General features: G+C 51.2%; 1 protein-coding gene across 2 annotated transcripts in view; it reads left to right on the forward strand.

Annotated features, from left to right (window-relative positions):
- The window catches only part of TCHP (trichoplein, keratin filament binding), a 23,336-nt gene extending 5,949 nt beyond the window's left edge, over nucleotides 1-17,387 (forward strand). For both annotated transcript variants that reach the window (XM_011936232.1, XM_011936221.1), the window contains exons 5-13: nucleotides 5,356-5,424; nucleotides 6,611-6,784; nucleotides 7,671-7,783; nucleotides 7,955-8,021; nucleotides 10,086-10,258; nucleotides 12,008-12,089; nucleotides 13,436-13,621; nucleotides 14,350-14,493; nucleotides 15,920-17,387. In XM_011936232.1, the coding sequence (XP_011791622.1) occupies nucleotides 5,356-5,424; nucleotides 6,611-6,784; nucleotides 7,671-7,783; nucleotides 7,955-8,021; nucleotides 10,086-10,258; nucleotides 12,008-12,089; nucleotides 13,436-13,621; nucleotides 14,350-14,493; nucleotides 15,920-15,952 (1,041 nt within the window). In that variant the 3' untranslated portion in view covers nucleotides 15,953-17,387. The remainder of the gene's footprint in view (nucleotides 1-5,355; nucleotides 5,425-6,610; nucleotides 6,785-7,670; nucleotides 7,784-7,954; nucleotides 8,022-10,085; nucleotides 10,259-12,007; nucleotides 12,090-13,435; nucleotides 13,622-14,349; nucleotides 14,494-15,919) is intronic.
- Nucleotides 17,388-17,732: the final 345 nt, after the last annotated feature.

The raw sequence follows: 17,732 nt of genomic DNA on the forward strand, positions 1-17,732 counted from the left end.
CGTGTTAGCCAGGATGGTCTCGATCTTCTGACCTCGTGATCCGCCCATCTCGGCCTCCCAAAGTGCTGGGATTACAGGCTTGAGCCACCGCGCCCAGCCTTTGTCGCTCTTTTGATGAAATTTGCATCATAAACTCTCAGCCGTAGCTTCCAGTAGCCCTTTGGGGTTGAGCTTCCACACCTCCGTGCACTGGTCACTTTGCTGCCTGGTTCGTTTTAGAAAGTGTTTTGTTGAGTGGGGAGGAAATCCAACATTATCAAGCCCCTCGCTGACTTGGTCTCTGAGGGCATTGTCATTTGGGATTCAGACAGGATCTGCCTGCGCCCTGTGGCCTGCAGAACGGCGGCAGGAAGCTGGGTTTTTGTTGGCTTACAGTACAGATACTGACCTCCTGTGTTCATTCGGTCCTTTGTAGCAAGAAGCCACCGCAGAGCAAGAGAACAAACGGTACGAAAATGAATATGAAAGGGCCCGAAGGGAGGCGCTAGAACGGATGAAAGCCGAAGAGGAGAGAAGGCAGCTGGAGGACAAGCTCCAGGCCGAGGCGCTGCTGCAGCAGATGGAGGAGCTGAAACTGAAGGAAGTGGAGGTGGGCACAAGCCCCTGTCGGCCATGACCTCCTCCACAGCTGCTCGTTAGCGTGAGATGGGCACTTGAGGGGCTGCCCTGAGAAGAGCCATAGCAGGGCTGAGGTTCCGCAACAGGCGGTGGCAGCCGGCTTCTCCCGCTCCCACGCATCCCCTTCCGCCTCCTGCTTTCCCAGCCTCCACATTTGCGTGCCTGGATTCCAGAATGTTAACAACACGGAGCCAGTAGCTGTTCTCTTAGAGGTGCTTAGCGGCCTGCTGTTGGAGAACCTTCTTAGAATCTGGATTTTCCAGTGCACTGAGTAGGCACGATTTAGTCGGGTGGTCTGGCACTCAGCTCTCCATGGGGAGCAGGTTTCGGGTCTCGAGGCATAACTGAGGGTTTTTGGTCCAAGAGCTGTTTTTGGAGAACATGGCACAGTTTCCTTGAAAGAATTAGATCTTTCTATTTAGATGAGGGAGGCCCATCTCCTGTGACCCCTCCCCTTGCCCAGGCCATGATTCAGGAACTACATTCTTAGTGCCTACTACTTATTCTAGGTGCTGAGCACTGGGTTGGGAACTAGAGGTAGAGCCTGACCAAGGCCCACAGTCCTGACCTCCTGGTGGGGGCTGTGTCAGGGGGAGGACAGTTGTTAAGTTACAGTTTAAGTGTGGACCAGTAAAGGATCCTGTGGGAATTTAGAGTTTGGGGCTCAGAAAGGCCCTTGCAGGAAATGGCTCAGATGAGATGGGATGAATAAGTGAGTGGTGGGAGGGGATCGTGACCACCTGCGTGGCCAGGCCACCATTGTGTAGTGTCTGCGAGAAGTGGAGATGGGGAATGAAGGAAGATCTGATTCCCACAATCTCAGATCTTGGTCGAGCTTACTCTCATCATCACCACAGGCGACCAAACTAAAGAAGGAGCAGGAGAATCTGTTGAAGCAGCGGTGGGAGCTGGAGAGGCTGGAGGAAGAGCGGAAGCAGATGGAAGCCTTCCGGCAGAAGGCAGAGCTGGGGTGTGTGTCAGAGGGCCCCCCACTCTTCCCAGGCGGGTGGACTTCTTGCTTTTTCAGACTTGCATTCGTGTTGCTGAAACCATAAAGTAGACAGCCTGGTCAGCAGTTGTCTAACTACTGTTTCATTCTTTCTGAGATACTAAAGGCAGCACACATTTGATTCTCCTTCAGGCGCTTCTTGAGACATCAGTATAACGCTCAACTCAACAGACGCACACAGCAGATCCAAGAGGAGCTGGTAAGTCTGAAGAGACAGCCTGACATCTTTCTTACCCTGTTTTGAAAAAAAAGTCTTCCATTGCTTAGTATATGAGTGTATTCTCGTAGAATGAAAAGACAGTGAGGGGTTGGGGGAAAGGGGAGATGTTAGTCAAAGGGTACATCCCTCAGTTAGGAGATCCGGGAATAGTGTCCAGCATGTTAACCACAGCTGATGATACCTTATTGTATTCTTGAAATTTGCTAAGAGAGTCGATCTTAAGTGTTGTCACCAGAAAAACCAACTGTGAGATGATGGATATGTTAATTAGCTTGACCGTAAGGATCCTTTGCCAGCATAGATGGATAGATACAGATGTCAAAACATCAAATTGTTTTTCAGTAAACGTGTTACTTAACAGCCCAACACAAAGTGAGATCACCCCCTTGACCAGTGCCTGTAATCTCTGTCCCCAGAGGTGTCTGTTTGGTGTACATCTTTCTAGATATATTTACATACAGAGAGGTGGAGGTTTGTTTTTGTTTTTGTATTTTTGTATTTAAATCTAATTGAGGTTGCATTCCTCAACATCTTCAATTAACACTAAATCTCTAATTTTTAAAAAGATGCGCGGTGCCTCACGCCTGTAATCCCAGCACTTTGAGAGGCCAAGGCAGGCGGATCACCTGAGGTCAGGAGTTTGAGGCCAGCCTGAATGACATGGTGAAACCCTATCTCTGCTAAAAATACAAAAATTAGCCAGGCATGGCCAGGCGTGGTGGTTCACGCCTGTAATCCCAGCGCTTTGGGAGGCCAAGGCAGGCGGATCACCTGAGGTCAGGAGTTTGAGACCAGCCTGACCAACATGGTGTAACCCCGTCTCTACTAAAAAATACAAGAATTAGCTAGGCGTGGTGGCAGGCGCCTTAATCCCAGCTACTTGGGAGGCAGAGGCAGGACAATTGTTTGAACCCGGGAGATGGAGGTTGCAGTAAGCTAAGATCGAGCCATTGCACTCAAACCTGGGGGACAAGAGCGAGACTTCTCTCAAAACAACAACAAAAACTAGCCGGGCATGATGGTGCCTGCCTGTAATCCCAGCTACTTGGGGGGTTGAGACAGGATAATTGTTTGAACCCAGGAGGTGGAGGTTGCAGTGAGCCGAGTTCGCACCACTGTGCTCAGGCCTGGGCAACAGAGTGAGACTCTGTCTCAAAAAGAACAAACAAAAAAAGGTCATTATGCTTAGATTGAACCTGTTCTTTTCAAATAGCTCCTTCATATTCCTCAGTACTTTGATGAGCTCCCTTGCAGTGAGGGGGACAGACCCAGCATGGGGCACAGTGGCACAGTTGGTCCTGGTGTGCAGCTGTTTTTTATGAGGTCTTGCTCTGTTGTCCAGGCTGGAGTGCAGTGGCACAATCACAGCTCACTGCAGCCTCGACCTCCTGGGCTCAAGCCATCCTCCCACCTCAGCCTCTCGAGTAGCTGGGACTATAGGTGTGCATCACCATGCTTTGTAGAGATGGGGTCTTGCTACATTGCCCAGGCTGGTCTTGAACTCCTAGGCCCAAGTGATCCTCCCACCTCAGCCTCTGAAAGTGCTGGGATTGCAGGCATGAGCCCCGGTGCCCAGCCTCCTGCATTCTTTTAATGCTTCCATTATGTCTACGTGCATAGTAGCTAATTCCCCACCAAGGAGCATTATGGTTGTTTCTGGTTTTTCCCTCTTATATAAAAGCTGCAACGAGTGTTTTGCACCTTTGTGTCACTGTGGTCTTTATTCTTACAAGTGGAATTTTTACCAAGTTGTATTCCAAAAAGTTGTGCAACCAGGTGTGTCTGAGGGCATGGGGTGGTGGCCGAGTCTCCCTTTAGCCAGAGGGAAGCTCCTAGGCCTGTGCGGTGTCTGAACCACCCCTCGTGGTTATCCCCCGTCTGTTCCAGAAATAATTCAGCATCTTCCCATCTCTGTCTTGAGAACACTGTGTAGGATCGCTAATGTCTGTGTAGAAAGGAAAGGGAGGGCAGGCCCCTCTGTAGGCTCTCACTGCAGAAGGACTCTGTCCAGCCCAGCCACATGCCACCCTCTGCTTCCTCTAGGAGGCAGACAGGCGGATCCTGCAGGCCCTGCTTGAGAAGGAGGACGAGAGCCAGCGCCTCAACCTGGCCAGGCGGGAGCAAGCTGTGGCCGATGCGGCCTGGATGAAGCAGGCCATTGAGGAGCAGCTGCAACTGGAGCGGGCGCGGGAGGCAGAGCTGCAGGTGCTGCTGAGGTGAGTGGCGGCCACTGACTGGGCCAGACGCTCCTGGCCTGCACTCTGGTACCTTGAAATGCCCCATGGGTCACCTGTTACTAAAATATCTATTGGCTGGGCGTGGAGGCTCACACCTGTAATCCCAGCGCTTTGAGAGGCCAAGGCAGGTGGATCGCTTGAGCCTAAGAGTTCGAGATCAGCCTGGGCAACATGTCAAAACCCCAGTATCTACCAAAAATACACAAATTGGCCAGGCGTGGTTGTTCATACCTGTAGTCCCAGCTATTTGGGAGGCTAAATGGGAGAATCACTTGAGCCTAGGAGGTTGAGGCCCTGATTAGCCATGATTGCACCACTGCACTTCAGCCTGGGTGACAGAGCAGGACTCTGTCTCAAAAAAAAAAAAAAAAAGGAAGAAGAAATACCTGTGTATGTTGTCCATCATTCCTGAGGAGCACATCTTCATAATGGACCTGGCCTCTGGGGGTGTTTCCCTTGTATTATCTGAGGTGGAAATCATTAAGGTTTAGAGTAACGATGTGTTCATTTGAAATCTGAGAGGTTTGGAAGGAAATTCTTTGTTTTTGTTTTTGTTTTTTTGAGATGGAGTTTTGCTCTGTCACCCAGGCTGGGGTGCAGTGGCACGATCTCGGCTCATTGCAACCTCTGCCTTCTGGGTTCAAACAATTCTCTGCCTCAGCCTCCTGAGTAGCTGGGATTACAGGTGCCTGCCACCACACCCGGGTAATTTTTGCATTTTTAGTAGAGACGGGGTTTCACCGTGTTCGCCAGGATGGTCTCGATCTCCTGACCTTGTGATCCGCCCGTCTCGGCCTCCCAAAGTGCTGGGATTACAGGCTTGAGCCACCGCGCCCGGCCAATGATCCATTTTCTAATCCAGGAGATTCTCTGCGCTCGAATCTCTTACTAACAATCCTAAACTTGTTTCCACCCACTGGCGCATCACTTGCTATAGGGAGTACATTTTCCATCTGCTCTGCAGAGCAAGCTTTGGGGAGCCAGACACAGGGTTGAGTCTTCTCCTCACCCAGCTGTCTCCCAGGGCCTGGCATGCAGGAGACCAACCCACAGTGGCCTTCGAAATTGTATTTCCATCTCAGCGTCCAGCTTAACCCCAGGGGTAGTGGGAAGGAAGTCCTGTTACTTTGTACCAGCTCCGGAGATTGATGTAGGAGCGCCTGGTCATTTGGTCTTCTCATTGACTTACATTCACACTGTACATGAAGTCGCCCCACGCTCTCTACTGGATGCCTGTGAGGAGATTCACACCCTGCCCCTTCCATCCTCAGGTGGAGCTGGACCTTCACCAGAAGCATGTGGTAAACTCTTGGGAAACGCAGAAAGAAGAAAAAAAACAGGTGTGGTGTACAGCTCTGGGAATAGCCCCGCATTCTGCTGTGCAGGACTGTTGACGTCTTTGCATTCCTTTACCGTTTTCAGCGTCAGTGACTCCAGTTAAGGAGTATAGTATACTCTTTCTCAGTTTACTTGACGCATGTGAAAACTGAACGTTTGCTCTTACACATACCAGAATCCTATGTGATAATTCCCAGGGCAGAATAAGGCCAGGTGACCAGGACTGGGAAGTGGCAAGTAGAGTATGCGTCTTCTTTTTTTCTTTTGGAGGCAGGGTCTTGCTCTGTCACCCAGGCTGGCGTGCAGTGGCGCAATTCACAGCTCACTGCAGCCTCAACCAGCTGGGCTCAAGCAGTCCTCCTAACTCGGCTTCCTGAGTAGCTAGGACCACATGTATGCACCACTGTGCCCAGCTAATTTTTTAGTTTTTATAGAGATGGGGTCTTGTTCTGTTGCCCAGGCTGGTCTGGCCTCCTGGCCTTAAAAGATTCTCCCACCTCGGCCTCTCAAAGGGCTGGAATTAAAGGCATGGGCCACAGGGTCCAGCTAGAACATGTGTCTTTAAGGGCGTTTTTGTCTCTTTTTTTTTGAGATGGAGTCTTGCTCTGTCGCCCAGGCTGGAGTGCAGTGGCTGGATCTCAGCTCACTGCAAGCTCCGCCTCCCGGGTTCACGCCATTCTCCTGCCTCAGCCTCCCGAGTAGCTGGGACTACAGGCGCCTGCCACCTCACCCGGCTAGTTTTTTGTATTTTTTTAGTAGAGACGGGGTTTCACCGTGTTAGCCAGGATGGTCTCGATCTTCTGACCTCGTGATCCGCCCATCTCGGCCTCCCAAAGTGCTGGGATTACAGGCTTGAGCCACCGCGCCCAGCCTTTGTCGCTCTTTTGATGAAATTTGCATCATAAACTCTCAGCCGTAGCTTCCAGTAGCCCTTTGGGGTTGAGCTTCCACACCTCCGTGCACTGGTCACTTTGCTGCCTGGTTCGTTTTAGAAAGTGTTTTGTTGAGTGGGGAGGAAATCCAACATTATCAAGCCCCTCGCTGACTTGGTCTCTGAGGGCATTGTCATTTGGGATTCAGACAGGATCTGCCTGCGCCCTGTGGCCTGCAGAACGGCGGCAGGAAGCTGGGTTTTTGTTGGCTTACAGTACAGATACTGACCTCCTGTGTTCATTCGGTCCTTTGTAGCAAGAAGCCACCGCAGAGCAAGAGAACAAACGGTACGAAAATGAATATGAAAGGGCCCGAAGGGAGGCGCTAGAACGGATGAAAGCCGAAGAGGAGAGAAGGCAGCTGGAGGACAAGCTCCAGGCCGAGGCGCTGCTGCAGCAGATGGAGGAGCTGAAACTGAAGGAAGTGGAGGTGGGCACAAGCCCCTGTCGGCCATGACCTCCTCCACAGCTGCTCGTTAGCGTGAGATGGGCACTTGAGGGGCTGCCCTGAGAAGAGCCATAGCAGGGCTGAGGTTCCGCAACAGGCGGTGGCAGCCGGCTTCTCCCGCTCCCACGCATCCCCTTCCGCCTCCTGCTTTCCCAGCCTCCACATTTGCGTGCCTGGATTCCAGAATGTTAACAACACGGAGCCAGTAGCTGTTCTCTTAGAGGTGCTTAGCGGCCTGCTGTTGGAGAACCTTCTTAGAATCTGGATTTTCCAGTGCACTGAGTAGGCACGATTTAGTCGGGTGGTCTGGCACTCAGCTCTCCATGGGGAGCAGGTTTCGGGTCTCGAGGCATAACTGAGGGTTTTTGGTCCAAGAGCTGTTTTTGGAGAACATGGCACAGTTTCCTTGAAAGAATTAGATCTTTCTATTTAGATGAGGGAGGCCCATCTCCTGTGACCCCTCCCCTTGCCCAGGCCATGATTCAGGAACTACATTCTTAGTGCCTACTACTTATTCTAGGTGCTGAGCACTGGGTTGGGAACTAGAGGTAGAGCCTGACCAAGGCCCACAGTCCTGACCTCCTGGTGGGGGCTGTGTCAGGGGGAGGACAGTTGTTAAGTTACAGTTTAAGTGTGGACCAGTAAAGGATCCTGTGGGAATTTAGAGTTTGGGGCTCAGAAAGGCCCTTGCAGGAAATGGCTCAGATGAGATGGGATGAATAAGTGAGTGGTGGGAGGGGATCGTGACCACCTGCGTGGCCAGGCCACCATTGTGTAGTGTCTGCGAGAAGTGGAGATGGGGAATGAAGGAAGATCTGATTCCCACAATCTCAGATCTTGGTCGAGCTTACTCTCATCATCACCACAGGCGACCAAACTAAAGAAGGAGCAGGAGAATCTGTTGAAGCAGCGGTGGGAGCTGGAGAGGCTGGAGGAAGAGCGGAAGCAGATGGAAGCCTTCCGGCAGAAGGCAGAGCTGGGGTGTGTGTCAGAGGGCCCCCCACTCTTCCCAGGCGGGTGGACTTCTTGCTTTTTCAGACTTGCATTCGTGTTGCTGAAACCATAAAGTAGACAGCCTGGTCAGCAGTTGTCTAACTACTGTTTCATTCTTTCTGAGATACTAAAGGCAGCACACATTTGATTCTCCTTCAGGCGCTTCTTGAGACATCAGTATAACGCTCAACTCAACAGACGCACACAGCAGATCCAAGAGGAGCTGGTAAGTCTGAAGAGACAGCCTGACATCTTTCTTACCCTGTTTTGAAAAAAAAGTCTTCCATTGCTTAGTATATGAGTGTATTCTCGTAGAATGAAAAGACAGTGAGGGGTTGGGGGAAAGGGGAGATGTTAGTCAAAGGGTACATCCCTCAGTTAGGAGATCCGGGAATAGTGTCCAGCATGTTAACCACAGCTGATGATACCTTATTGTATTCTTGAAATTTGCTAAGAGAGTCGATCTTAAGTGTTGTCACCAGAAAAACCAACTGTGAGATGATGGATATGTTAATTAGCTTGACCGTAAGGATCCTTTGCCAGCATAGATGGATAGATACAGATGTCAAAACATCAAATTGTTTTTCAGTAAACGTGTTACTTAACAGCCCAACACAAAGTGAGATCACCCCCTTGACCAGTGCCTGTAATCTCTGTCCCCAGAGGTGTCTGTTTGGTGTACATCTTTCTAGATATATTTACATACAGAGAGGTGGAGGTTTGTTTTTGTTTTTGTATTTTTGTATTTAAATCTAATTGAGGTTGCATTCCTCAACATCTTCAATTAACACTAAATCTCTAATTTTTAAAAAGATGCGCGGTGCCTCACGCCTGTAATCCCAGCACTTTGAGAGGCCAAGGCAGGCGGATCACCTGAGGTCAGGAGTTTGAGGCCAGCCTGAATGACATGGTGAAACCCTATCTCTGCTAAAAATACAAAAATTAGCCAGGCATGGCCAGGCGTGGTGGTTCACGCCTGTAATCCCAGCGCTTTGGGAGGCCAAGGCAGGCGGATCACCTGAGGTCAGGAGTTTGAGACCAGCCTGACCAACATGGTGTAACCCCGTCTCTACTAAAAAATACAAGAATTAGCTAGGCGTGGTGGCAGGCGCCTTAATCCCAGCTACTTGGGAGGCAGAGGCAGGACAATTGTTTGAACCCGGGAGATGGAGGTTGCAGTAAGCTAAGATCGAGCCATTGCACTCAAACCTGGGGGACAAGAGCGAGACTTCTCTCAAAACAACAACAAAAACTAGCCGGGCATGATGGTGCCTGCCTGTAATCCCAGCTACTTGGGGGGTTGAGACAGGATAATTGTTTGAACCCAGGAGGTGGAGGTTGCAGTGAGCCGAGTTCGCACCACTGTGCTCAGGCCTGGGCAACAGAGTGAGACTCTGTCTCAAAAAGAACAAACAAAAAAAGGTCATTATGCTTAGATTGAACCTGTTCTTTTCAAATAGCTCCTTCATATTCCTCAGTACTTTGATGAGCTCCCTTGCAGTGAGGGGGACAGACCCAGCATGGGGCACAGTGGCACAGTTGGTCCTGGTGTGCAGCTGTTTTTTATGAGGTCTTGCTCTGTTGTCCAGGCTGGAGTGCAGTGGCACAATCACAGCTCACTGCAGCCTCGACCTCCTGGGCTCAAGCCATCCTCCCACCTCAGCCTCTCGAGTAGCTGGGACTATAGGTGTGCATCACCATGCTTTGTAGAGATGGGGTCTTGCTACATTGCCCAGGCTGGTCTTGAACTCCTAGGCCCAAGTGATCCTCCCACCTCAGCCTCTGAAAGTGCTGGGATTGCAGGCATGAGCCCCGGTGCCCAGCCTCCTGCATTCTTTTAATGCTTCCATTATGTCTACGTGCATAGTAGCTAATTCCCCACCAAGGAGCATTATGGTTGTTTCTGGTTTTTCCCTCTTATATAAAAGCTGCAACGAGTGTTTTGCACCTTTGTGTCACTGTGGTCTTTATTCTTACAAGTGGAATTTTTACCAAGTTGTATTCCAAAAAGTTGTGCAACCAGGTGTGTCTGAGGGCATGGGGTGGTGGCCGAGTCTCCCTTTAGCCAGAGGGAAGCTCCTAGGCCTGTGCGGTGTCTGAACCACCCCTCGTGGTTATCCCCCGTCTGTTCCAGAAATAATTCAGCATCTTCCCATCTCTGTCTTGAGAACACTGTGTAGGATCGCTAATGTCTGTGTAGAAAGGAAAGGGAGGGCAGGCCCCTCTGTAGGCTCTCACTGCAGAAGGACTCTGTCCAGCCCAGCCACATGCCACCCTCTGCTTCCTCTAGGAGGCAGACAGGCGGATCCTGCAGGCCCTGCTTGAGAAGGAGGACGAGAGCCAGCGCCTCAACCTGGCCAGGCGGGAGCAAGCTGTGGCCGATGCGGCCTGGATGAAGCAGGCCATTGAGGAGCAGCTGCAACTGGAGCGGGCGCGGGAGGCAGAGCTGCAGGTGCTGCTGAGGTGAGTGGCGGCCACTGACTGGGCCAGACGCTCCTGGCCTGCACTCTGGTACCTTGAAATGCCCCATGGGTCACCTGTTACTAAAATATCTATTGGCTGGGCGTGGAGGCTCACACCTGTAATCCCAGCGCTTTGAGAGGCCAAGGCAGGTGGATCGCTTGAGCCTAAGAGTTCGAGATCAGCCTGGGCAACATGTCAAAACCCCAGTATCTACCAAAAATACACAAATTGGCCAGGCGTGGTTGTTCATACCTGTAGTCCCAGCTATTTGGGAGGCTAAATGGGAGAATCACTTGAGCCTAGGAGGTTGAGGCCCTGATTAGCCATGATTGCACCACTGCACTTCAGCCTGGGTGACAGAGCAGGACTCTGTCTCAAAAAAAAAAAAAAAAAGGAAGAAGAAATACCTGTGTATGTTGTCCATCATTCCTGAGGAGCACATCTTCATAATGGACCTGGCCTCTGGGGGTGTTTCCCTTGTATTATCTGAGGTGGAAATCATTAAGGTTTAGAGTAACGATGTGTTCATTTGAAATCTGAGAGGTTTGGAAGGAAATTCTTTGTTTTTGTTTTTGTTTTTTTGAGATGGAGTTTTGCTCTGTCACCCAGGCTGGGGTGCAGTGGCACGATCTCGGCTCATTGCAACCTCTGCCTTCTGGGTTCAAACAATTCTCTGCCTCAGCCTCCTGAGTAGCTGGGATTACAGGTGCCTGCCACCACACCCGGGTAATTTTTGCATTTTTAGTAGAGACGGGGTTTCACCATCTTGGCCAGGCTGGTCTCGAACTCCTGACCTTGTGATCCGCCCACCTTGGCCTCCCAAAGTGCTGGGATTATAGGCATGAGCCACCATGCCAGCCAGAAGGAAGTTCTTAGAGAGATGTTGAATGCTGCTTAGGTATATAAAACTGAGTTTGGGTCCTAAAGATTAAACTAGTAGATTGAAATCATTGAATAATAAGTAGCATACATTGAGCACTTACTGCATGCTGGACATTGTGCCAAGTGCTTTATAGGCCTCATCTTACTGAGTCCTGACTTCCAGCCAAGTGGTGGCTTGTGAGACACGGAGACTCGAAGAGGTCACTTGGTCCAGGGTGAGCTATCAATGACACATGCGCGTGGTGGCAGGGCTCAGGCCCAGGCAGCGCCCTGCTTCTCTCCAGGTCCTGATGGTTTCATTCATCTCTGTGTTAAACAGCCACAGTGTAAGTCGTCCCAGTTGCTTATTATAAGGAGATGGGGGCATTAAAAAGGTAACTTGAAATACTTCCAACACGGTGGCTCACACTTGTAATCCCAGCGCTTTGGGAGGCCAAGGCAGGTAGATCACTTGAGGTCAGGAGTTTAAGAGCAGCCTGACCAACATGGTGAAACCCCATCTCTACTAAAAATACAATAATTAGCCGGCCATGGTGATGCACGCCTGTAATCCCAGCTACTCAGGAGGCTGAGGGACTAGAATCACTTGAACCTGGGAGGTGGAGGTTGCAGTGGGCCTAGATTCGCACCGCTGCACTCTAGCGTGGGCAACCAGAGAGAGACCCATCTCAAAAATAAAACAGTAAAAAACTTTCAACAGTACTTTCCATGAATGCTGTCCTTAATTGTAATCTTTTCAAAGTGTGTGCGGATGTTTATCTGCAGGGTGGCCCTGCAGAAGCCGTGTGCCCTGCAGCCCTGTCTGTTCTGTAGCTCGCTTCCTGCCAGGGCGGGGAGGAGCCTGCTGTCCCTTTTGTGTTTGTCCAGGGAGGAGGCCAAGGAGATGTGGGAAAAGAGAGAGGCAGAGTGGGCCCGAGAGCGCAGCGCACGGGACAAACTGATGAGCGAGGTAATCCCAGCTGCGGCGATGTGGACCGGCTGTTGGGTCCTGGGCAGGTGTCTGGAAGTCCATGGTCAGTCACCCTGCCACATGCTCTGGGAACAGTCTTCTCTGGTCATTTTAAGTGGGCTTTAAAAATCATTGAACAAGTAATATGAGTTTAGTAGAAAAGAATTCAAAGTACAGAAAGTAGAAATGGAAAAAAGTCCCCCAGAGCCCATCCTGTCGCAGCCATAGCTGCTTCGTCCATCTGCTCTTCTGTTTCTATGCCTGACATTTCTTCTACATGTATTTCTTACTGTCTTGTGCTATTTGGCTTCAAGCATTGTGACATGCTGTTACATCTTTATAAACACCACGTCAGGGGCTGTATGGCGGACTGTCCTCCGTCACCTGCTGTCTTTCCATTCCCTCTAATGGGTGTGCTGTGTTTCTAATTGGAAGCCATTCTGAGAAACGCTGCCGAGAGCCTCTTGGTGCCTGAGGCTCTTCCCACGCGTTTCCCCGCTCGGGGTAGACGAGGCCGTGAACTGGAGGACATAACTGCTTTCCTGGTCAGTGTGTACACTGTGTGTGGAAGACACCCCAAGCGCAGGGAAATCTGGGAGAAGAGAGTGTGTTATCCATGGGCTGAAAGCTGTTGTAAAGTGGTTTAGAATGAGAAACTCTATGTTGTGTCTGGTAGTATGCTGTATTTTGGAATCCACAGGAAATCGGGTCCCGATTGGTGATGTTTTGCTCTTGTAAATGCTAAGAATTCTCCAGTGCCTTTTGATGTTCCTCCTGATGGCGGCCACTTTCTGTCCCCCCAGCCCTGCAGCGTCACTGTGGAGAGTGTCAGGTGGCTTCTGGCTCCTGACTGTGGCCTGGGCTGGAGTTGAGGTGTCACACACACAGCTCTGGGGCCAGGTCTCAAACACAGCAGGTTCAAAAGGTTAGAGGGTCACCCCGGCTCCGCCTCTGGTCATCTGTGTGGCTTGTGGCTCTCTTGTTTTTGGAACCCTCTGATAGGAGGGAGACTCACCTTGTTGCTGCAAGGTTTCTGTGTCCCTGGGGAGAGCGTTCCATCCCCGTCTCCTTTGATTTCTTTGGCACTCAGCTGTCTCTCCATAATACACAGTCTGGATACATTTTGTGTGTGTTGGGGTGCAAGGGAAACATGTTTTGTATACTGGCAGGCGTGGCCGGCATGAGAGCGAATCCTGTAGTCTGGCTCTGCCTTTGTCTGCGCACTTGGGCCTGAGGCCCAAGGATGAGGCTGGGCCTTGCTGTAGCTGCAGCCTGTCCAAGGCTTGTGGAACCAGGATCTGTTAGGGTCAGCCTCAAAGCTGCCCTTTTCTTTCTGCCGAGGTTAGGTTCTGACAGGGAGGCAACAGCAAATACAAGAGAAGATTGAACAGAACCGACGGGCACAAGAGGAATCCCTGAAACACAGGGAGCAACTTATTCAAAATCTCGAGGAGGCGAGAAAGTCAGCTCGTCGCGACAAAGAGGAGAGTGAAGAACTGAAATCGGCCAGGAAGCAGGAGCTGGAAGCCCAGGTGGGGCTGAGCCCGAGGGCAGGAGGCAGTGGGCCTGCTGTGGGTCTCGCATCATCCTGGGACAGGGTTCAGAGGCCGTGGACTGCCCGGCAGGGCTTGCGTGCATTTGAGAACACAGTGCCCCCTTTCCATCCCAGCTGCAGTCCTCATCCTCTTGACTGTGGCTTCTTTCCCTCCATATCCTCCATGTCGTATGGGTGAGGCTGGCACTGCTGTCTGTTCTCTTTACTCTGTCTGCTTCTGCAAATAGTTGGCTTCCTGGGGGCCACAGTTCTCTCTTCATTTCAGTCCTTGACACATAAGACAGAACAGTCGTCCAAACACCTGGCCACATGCTGAGCTTTTCACAAGGTACATGCCACACGTATAGCCTCCAGCTTTCCACAAGTTACACGCTACACATACAGCCTCTCCAGCTTCGCATGAGGTACATGCCACGCGTATAGCCTTTCTAGCTTTCTACGAGGTACACACCATCCATACACCCTCTCCAGCTTTCCACGAGGTACACGCCACGCGTGTAGCCTTTCTAGCTTTCTATGAGGTACATGCCATGCGTACAGCCTTTCAAGTCCCGTGTACTCCCTTCCGTTCCTTGGCACCTGCATTGCTATTGCTCAGCTGGATTCTCCAGTCTGGGTAGGACCGCAGGCTTACCCTCCTCATCAGAGGCAGGGCTCTGCCCTGTGGGCCTTGTCTCAGGGGGTGACTTTGCTCTTGGCACCCAGGTTGCGGAACGTCAGCTGCAGGCATGGGAAGCAGACCAGCAGGAGGAGGAGGAGGAGGAGGACGCCCGGCGGGTCGAGCAACTCTCAGATGCCCTGCTGCAGCAGGAGGCGAAGACTATGGCCAAGCAGGGCTACCGGCCCAAGGTAGGAAGTCTGCCAGGAGACAGGCCAACACCGGCAAGACAGACTCTGCCCAGCCCCTGCTCCCCTGGGCCTGCTCATCGCCCTGCGATGACTCTGCTCTCTGACCATCCGGGTTATTCCTTGTTCCTCTTCTCTTGTATTCCTCTTTTCCCTGACCAGCAGGGAGCCCTGACGCAGGGGCTGTTCCAGTCCTTGGTTGGGCCTCAAACCTTGGAGTGATTTTGCTCTGGCCTCTGCCTACTAAGCTGCATGCCTGTCCACCCTCTTTGGGCAATCTAAGAAGAGCTGTGGCCACAGCTGCTGAGAGGGGTCAGAGCAGTAGGTCTAGGCTCCAACTGCTGAGACAGCAAAACCGGGTGAACAGGAGACTGGCACCCCTCCTCCCCTCCCTCGCTACCGCCCTCCTCCCCTCCCTCCCTCCCTCCTGTGGGTGTCGTCCTCCTCCCCTCCCCTCCCTGCTGTGGGTGTCCTCCTCCTCCCCTCCCCTCCCTCCCACCTGTGGGTGTCCTCCTCCTCCTCCCCTCCCTCCCACCTGTGGGTGTCCTCCTCCTCCTCCCCTCCCTCCCACCTGTGGGTGTCCTCCTCCTCCTCCCCTCCCTCCCACCTGTGGGTGTCCTCCTCCTCCTCCCCTCCCTCCCACCTGTGGGTGTCCTCCTCCTCCCCTCCCCTCCCTCCCTCCTGTGGGTGTCGTCCTCCTCCCCTCCCCTCCCTGCTGTGGGTGTCCTCCTCCTCCCCTCCCCTTCCTCCCTCCTGTAGGGTCCTCCTCCTCCCCTCCCCTCCCTCCCTCCCTCCCTCCTGTGGGTGTCCTCCCCTCCCTGCCGTGTATGTATCCGTTTCTCTGCCTCTCAGTGTCTTTGTTCCTGGACCTCTCTTCACGGCACCATGGGGAGCACAGAGAAGCAAATGCTGCCTCCCCTGCCCTGAGGAAGTTGATGACTGAAGCACCCCCGCTGTTGGTTGTCCCCTCTGCCCTCCTTTACCCGGGGCCACCCTGACCTCCTGGTGCCTGGGGTGCATTCCCCAGGACACATGCTGCAGAATGAGGGCTGGCTCCCTCGTGGTCCGATGACACTGGGAAACGGAGTGAAACAGAATTAGAGCAGGCGTTTGCCGTAGGCCACTTGCCCTCATACACTGACTCTCACAGGCACAGGGAGCAGCATTTCCTAAACCCACTTGGCCATGGATCAATGAGAGTGTGGGGGTCAGGGTTTCACAGATCATATGTGAAAGTGTTTCTTGGGGCTAGTACTCAAAACTAAAAAGTTATCAAGTGCCTCATTTATGGCTTAGGGTCGGACTTTTTCAGCTGGAAATGAAACAGCTGTTTATATTGTTCTTTTAGCTTGTAGTTAAAACAAGGCTAATTCCTCATGCTCCAGATACTGCTGATCTGATCACTCTTGTGTTTTCTTTCTTTTCTCAGCCTTATGGACATCCAAAAATTGCTTGGAACTGACTTCATGGGTACCATAAGCACAGAGAACAAGGCATGCTGAGGCTTCTGATCCCAGCCGCCAGGCAGTCTTACAGGGCTCTGTGATAGTCGGTGCCCGGGGCACTGTCGGGCGGCTCAGCAGTGCCTGCTCAGGTTCATCACTGAAAGCATCCAGGGTTTGGCCAGACATCAGGTGTTGTGGTCTGCAGACCTGGTGAGAGGCCCTTTCATGCCTTTCTTACCCAAGCGAGGGTCTTTGAAAATGGGCACGTGTTTACGGCGCTGCTGCATAGTCTTGTAATGTATTAACAGTCGCATCAACTCAAGGTCAATACTAAGAGCCACAGGTTGTACCTGTGATGGGGCACGTGGTTTCCTGTTGTCTCACCTTTAATTGTCAACCTCCAGTGTTGACTCTAGAAATGTGAGGAAAGCTTTTCAGTTTTTAAAATTGCCATTTAAACTTAGTCTGGTTTAGTGGATTTCAGAGTTTATTAATTTCGTGGTCCCAAAAGAATTACATCTTTTGTATTCCGGAAGAAAAGAACTGTGAACAAACTAGAACCCTGGAACAGTCTGACGTCCGTGGACGCATTCCAGAAAGTGGCAAGAGATAAGGCTTTCCTCCTTCAGGAAGCATTTCGGTAGAATTTCCATAGAGCATTGTCTGTGAGTGACTGATCCCAACATGTATGTTACCAAGCCCCAAAAGGAACCTCAAGCTGGGTGTGGTGGCACGTGCCTGTAGTCCCAGCTACTCGGGAGGCTGCGGCAAGAGGATTGCTTGAGCCCAGGAGTTCGAGTCCAACCTGGGCAAAAGAGTGAGACCCCATCTCTAAAACCAAAAAGGTACCTTAGAAGTTCACCTGGTTGGCTAACCTTTTAAAGGCAGGGGTGTGACACGTGGGGCCTCTAGTGTCTTGGGAATGTCTTGGCTACACGTAGCCTTCTGGGATATATGTGCCCAGAGGGAGAAGCACTGAACCTGAAGAAACTAGATGAGACTCGGAACCACAGACTGGCCAGAAATCCCTCCCACCATTATATCAGTGTGATACAGGTTGCCATTCATTTCTACAAACAGGAACAAGTTCCTAGCAGCGATAATATTATGACTTGTATTTTTACTATACTCTTCCTCTGAGGTTTAGTTTTCATCACATTGTGTTCAAGATTCCACATCTCCATAAATTACAGCTAATTACAGGGCATTGTTCCATGGTTATTAAAAACCAGAGTTTATTAAAAATCCTGAGTCTAAGGGCTGCCTTATCTTTCACTTCCATTGTGCTGTAGAAACAGATTGAGCTGCAAACCATGTCCTTCATCTCTTGTTCATTTTCTTCCAACTCTTTGGCTCTGATCACCTGAGCAGCGCATTCATCACGCATGCTCTCTCTTGCGTTCCTCGTTTCAGATTGCAGTAATTGTGAAATAAGATCCTGCTTCGACAGCATGGCTTCCCGGCTTTGTCATGGATTCTCTGATTGACTGCTGTAAAGTACGTTGTTGGTGACAGGCTTTTTACTGATTTAATCCACATCTCCCACATACAGGCTTGGCTGTTTTCTATGACTGATCAGATTTTATAGGTTATATTCATTTTTCTTAGGAAAATAGTTTCTCCCTTCTTTCAATTGGAACCACAGTGAACTGAATTTAAACTTTTTTTTTTTGAAACAGGGCTTTGTTCTGGCACCCAGGCTGGAGTGTAACAGTGCAATCTCAGCTCACTGCAACCTCCACCTCCCAGGTTCAAGTGATCCTCCCACTTCAGGCTCCCCAGTAGCTGGAACTACAG

The sequence above is a fragment of the Colobus angolensis genome, unplaced genomic scaffold (genome assembly GCF_000951035.1).
Source record: "Colobus angolensis palliatus isolate OR3802 unplaced genomic scaffold, Cang.pa_1.0 Scaffold10, whole genome shotgun sequence".
NCBI classification, from domain to species: domain Eukaryota; kingdom Metazoa; phylum Chordata; class Mammalia; order Primates; family Cercopithecidae; genus Colobus; species Colobus angolensis.